At 46.6% G+C, this 4571-nt stretch overlaps 1 protein-coding gene across 1 annotated transcript in view; it reads right to left on the reverse strand.

Moving 5' to 3' along the window:
• Mettl24 (methyltransferase like 24) overlaps positions 1 to 4571 on the reverse strand; it is a 108995-nt gene that overhangs the window by 72531 nt on the left and 31893 nt on the right. Inside the window, exon 2 of the mRNA XM_028769078.1 lies at positions 3043 to 3141. Coding sequence (XP_028624911.1) covers positions 3043 to 3141 — 99 coding nt within the window. The remainder of the gene's footprint in view (positions 1 to 3042; positions 3142 to 4571) is intronic.

Here is a 4571-nt window from a genome sequence, read left to right on the forward strand (position 1 = left end):
CACAATTATAATACATACTATTGATATAAGGTTGCAAAGTTCTAATCTGTGTCTCCAGGTGTCTACAGCCTGACTTCTCAGGTTATTTTTACAAGTAGATGAATAGGTAACTGGATAAGTAACAGCTTATAGATGGAGAGTAATAAATAGAAAAATAGAATTTAAAACTTTTTTCTTATTTAAAACAGCCACTGTTGCTTAGATGAACTCTGTAGGCATATGGTGTGGGGGTTGCCCTAAGAAGCTGGCTCTGGAGGCTTCCCTCAGAACACAGCAAGTGCTCATGGGTTAACCGTTTCCTGTCAGCAGTCCGCCGAATTATTCCTGCCAGATTCTGTAGTGTAATCAGGGCCTCTCGTATTAAGAAAAACAATATTGCTAATTTAACTGAACCTGAAGCTCTGCACACTGTGGTCAAATGCCATATCCTCTGGTGTTTCATCAAAAAAAATGCAGGGCCATAATCACGCCACCAAGGTCATCAGTATGCATAGGGGAACCACACCCACAGTTACCTAATGCCTGTCCACACGCTTGCCCTCTGATCTGTAAGATGTACCCCTCTTACATCTGACTTACTGTTCGAGAAGGGCATTTTATTAAGGTTTGAGATCCCAGAGACTAGCAGAGTGCCAGGCCCTGGGTAGGTGATCAACAAATGCCTTTTGTCCTGACACATGAAAAACTCAGCCATGAGCTTACCAAATGCTGTACCATTTTGAGCATAGATTTGAGGGATTTTTTTTTAAGCAGCATAGGAGGATGGGGGTGGAATTTACTTAGTGACTCACTGCTGCTAACAGAAAATTGTAGGTAACAGTGACTTTAATATTCTGCAAGTTTTGTAGGCCTCCATTGTTAACATGATCTCTAAATGAGACATAAGTCACAAAGGCACCAGCAAAGCTCGTCATGCATAGAGAAGGGGAGGAAGCAGCCGTTAGCGAAACAGTCTAACAAAGAATCAGTGTCATCTATGATGGCTCCCACCTGGAAGCCATCACTGGGATAAAATGTCTCCTGATTACAAAACCATCTCGAGGTCTGCAATCTGTCACATTTTCTGAAGGACAAAAGGCCTTCCACTGAGTCTGAAAGGAGCTCAGGCCATATTGTTTCAAAATATTACAACCTGGTACAATCATTACCCCAAACTGCACTCTCTCAAGGACTATAACTTCAGAGGGAGCGATTGACTTGACTTTCCCTATGTGTAACAAGCTATACAGATTCTTTTGGGTGGGGTGGCCTTCTCATGCAGAGGCTGTGGAATAGCCTTGAATCCTCTTGGTCACTGAGATTGCAATAACACAAAATAAACAAACTTTAAAGTCACCTTTCTCTTGTCATTGTCCACTAGCTCTTAGATACACCACTCCTACCCCATACATCCCTGCAGCGGAGGTCCCCACCGCAAATCTCCTGGCAGCATCCTTAGAATGCCTGATCTAGAGTCCATTTGTCCTGCTCCTTCCAGGCTCCTTTTTTTTCCTCCATGTGCAAAGCAGGAAAGCATTGTGCTTTGCCCATTTCTTAGAATATCACTGTCTTATGAAGACACGCAGGAAGTTTAGCATAAACATTGTCATTTGCTCTTGTATGGATCACGGGGCTCATCATTTTCAGATTCACTTTATATATTTAATGCCTCTAATTTTTCTCCAGGCTTTTAAAGAGTGTTTTTAGGTTGTAATTAAGAGTTCTAGTATCCTATCCTTCATCTAAAACCATAATTGTAAAATTAAAATTGTAGTATTTTAATTAAGCCTGGGTAAATCCGCCAAATTAATTTAAAGCAGCCAAAATGAGATAAATTTCTATAAAGCATGAGGACTGATTTATCAATCTATCAGCCACAATTAATTCCACAAGCTTTTATTTCCATGTCTGGAGGACAAGCATTAAAATTCCAATGACTGACTGCATCATGTAAGAAGTAAGATTTTTAACCTAAACTAACCTCCTACGGCTCTGGCAATGAGCCAGGCATAATGGCATACACCTGTGACCTCACCACTCAGGAGGAGTTCAAGGCTAGCCTGGGCTGCATACACCTGTGACCTCAGCACTCAGGAGGAGTTCAAGGCTAGCCAGGGCTGCATAGCCAGAGCCTCAAAGCAAGGCTATATTCTTTCTCATCCTTTATGGTGGACTGTGCTACCAGTGAGGCTCAGTGCAGTGGCAAGGGACCAGTGGACCTAAGGAAGTAAGCATCCAGCACGCCTCCCACAGGCCGCTCCTGCCCAGGGAGCCTCTCAGGGTAAGCCTGTGCTCAGTTCCCAGGCTAGGAAAGTGCTACCTTCCTCCTCCTCTCAGTCCAGGGCTAAGCACCCCCCAGGCCTTTATCTCCCCCTTACATCTGCCTGTTCTCTAGAATCAGGCAATGTGACAGTGAACCTTCTGATTAATGTGCCAAGAGCCCGAGAGTCATTTCAATGGACGTTCTCTTTCGCTCTCAGGGCCTGACTCTGCCTCACCCCTGGAGCTGGGCAGGAGCTGCCACTATGTGTTAAGCCATCAATAAAGGCCGTGCTCAGTTACAACTTAGGGTGCTCCAAGGAGAGGGAAGTGAGCGCTGGGGTCATTAACTTCTCGTGGTTCCCCTCAGAGCCTCCGTCTTCCTTGCCTGTCACGGCCCGGGTGTGGAGAGCCTGTGGCTGGGAAGGACACAGCCAGATGCGTCCAAACAGGAAGGAAGATGGTTTGGTTTTATAACATACGTGACTGCCTACTCACGGGGACAAATCTGTCTCTTCAAATGGCTTTCCAAAGCAATTTTCTAAAATGATTCTTTAAAACACTTGGCGATGAATCATTAGAACATCCCAGGTTGGTGAGAGTCCGGGAAGGAAGAAGATGACAGGCAAACAGAAGCCATCTTCTCTGCCTCCATGGGTGTGGAGAAAACGGAGTAGCATCAGGGGTCTCTACCCTGCTCCCAGCAGAAACTCCTCACAACTCCCAGGACCTAGGAAGCAAAGCCTTCTTGCAATGCTCGGTCATTGACATTATCCACAAGCCTATGTGAACTTGAAACACAACCTGAATGGTACTGATGTAGTTCAGGAACCTTGAGGCTTCTTCATCCAGGGACCGAGAAGGGCCTGCCCATGGCTGGAGCTCTATGTGCCACCGGGGACTCTGTGAAGGACAGAACACAGTGGATGTGTAAAGATGGGGCATCTGGGCAGAGCAGAAGAAATACGAAGTTGGGCCGAGGCTATCAGCATGTATGCCCAGCGCTGTTGCCATTTAAGGCCACATAAGCCACAGGACAAAGTCCAGTGGCCAAGTTAAGAAGCTGGTGACAGCCGGGCAGTGGTGGCGCACGCCTTTAATCCCAGCACTTGGGAGGCAGAGGCAGGTGGATTTCTGAGTTCGAGGCCAGCCTGGTCTACAGAGTGAGTTCCAGGACAGCCAGGGCTACACAGAGAGACCCAGTCTCGAAAAAACAAAAAACAAAAAACAAAAAACAAAAAAAAAGAAGCTGGTGACAGTGGCCCCTGGGAACTGCGTGATCGAAGACAAACTCTACCTGACTCCACCTGAAAGGACCTTAACGCAACTGGACACAACATGATACCCCTTCACAATCAGAGAGGAATGGTCCTTATCTGTTACCTCTCTCTAAGGTTAGAGGTTCAAGAATCTGCTCTCCAAAGAATAGTTTTGGGGTTCACAGTATCAAAAGGTTGAGGTGCTAACACCATGGTGGAAGAGACACTCAGGCCTTTGCTAGCAACGGAGAGGTCAGCAGAGAGTCTGGCGTACTTCTGTACCGTATGGCTAGTGATGGGACCTGAGCCTCGTTCATAGCACGGGTGGGCAGCAGAAAGACTTAATGAGGGCCGGGCTCTGAAGAAACATGAATAGGAATGTGGGCAGGCAAAGGGAAGCTCTGGTCAGGAAGTCTTTGCTAGAGCTCATAGCTCCTCTCCTAGAGAATCACCATTTAGAACCTCCAAGACCCCCAGGGATTTCAAATGTAGACAAGGGCCCAGCCTACGGAGCGGAGCGACAGAGCAATGGAAGACAAAAGACCTTCCAAAGGCTGGCATGGTGAATGACTAGCTGCAGGGAGACTTCGGGGTCACAGACTAGGAGCGCCTGTACGGTGATCAGGTTGGCCCTGAGCTCAATTTATGTTGAGGAAGGGGTTAGGGACCAGATAGAAAGACCACTCATGTACATACATTATTCTCCAGGCAGATTTGGTAGCAAGAGCTGTCACTACCACTATCACACTCCCCAACCAACAGAAACATTTAAACAAGGTGGTCATGAGACACTTTAATAGAAATATCATTGTCTTCCTTTACATGTCACCTATGAAACTGAAACAGGGAGGAGCAAGTCAGACAGGTTAATCAGCCTGAAGTGGCTTTCTGGGTTCAGAAGTCTCCTCCTGTGTGGGAAGCTGATATATATGCAAATGCTTTGAATGTGACGGAATGTTGACCCATTGGGCAGTACTAAAGGCCTATGATAGCACAGCCTACAGGCTCTATGATAGCACAGCCCACCGGCTCTATGATAGCACAGCCCACAGGCTCTATGATAGCACAGCCCAC

Source organism: Grammomys surdaster, unplaced genomic scaffold, assembly GCF_004785775.1.
Source record: "Grammomys surdaster isolate TR1022 unplaced genomic scaffold, NIH_TR_1.0 190, whole genome shotgun sequence".
Classification (NCBI taxonomy): domain Eukaryota; kingdom Metazoa; phylum Chordata; class Mammalia; order Rodentia; family Muridae; genus Grammomys; species Grammomys surdaster.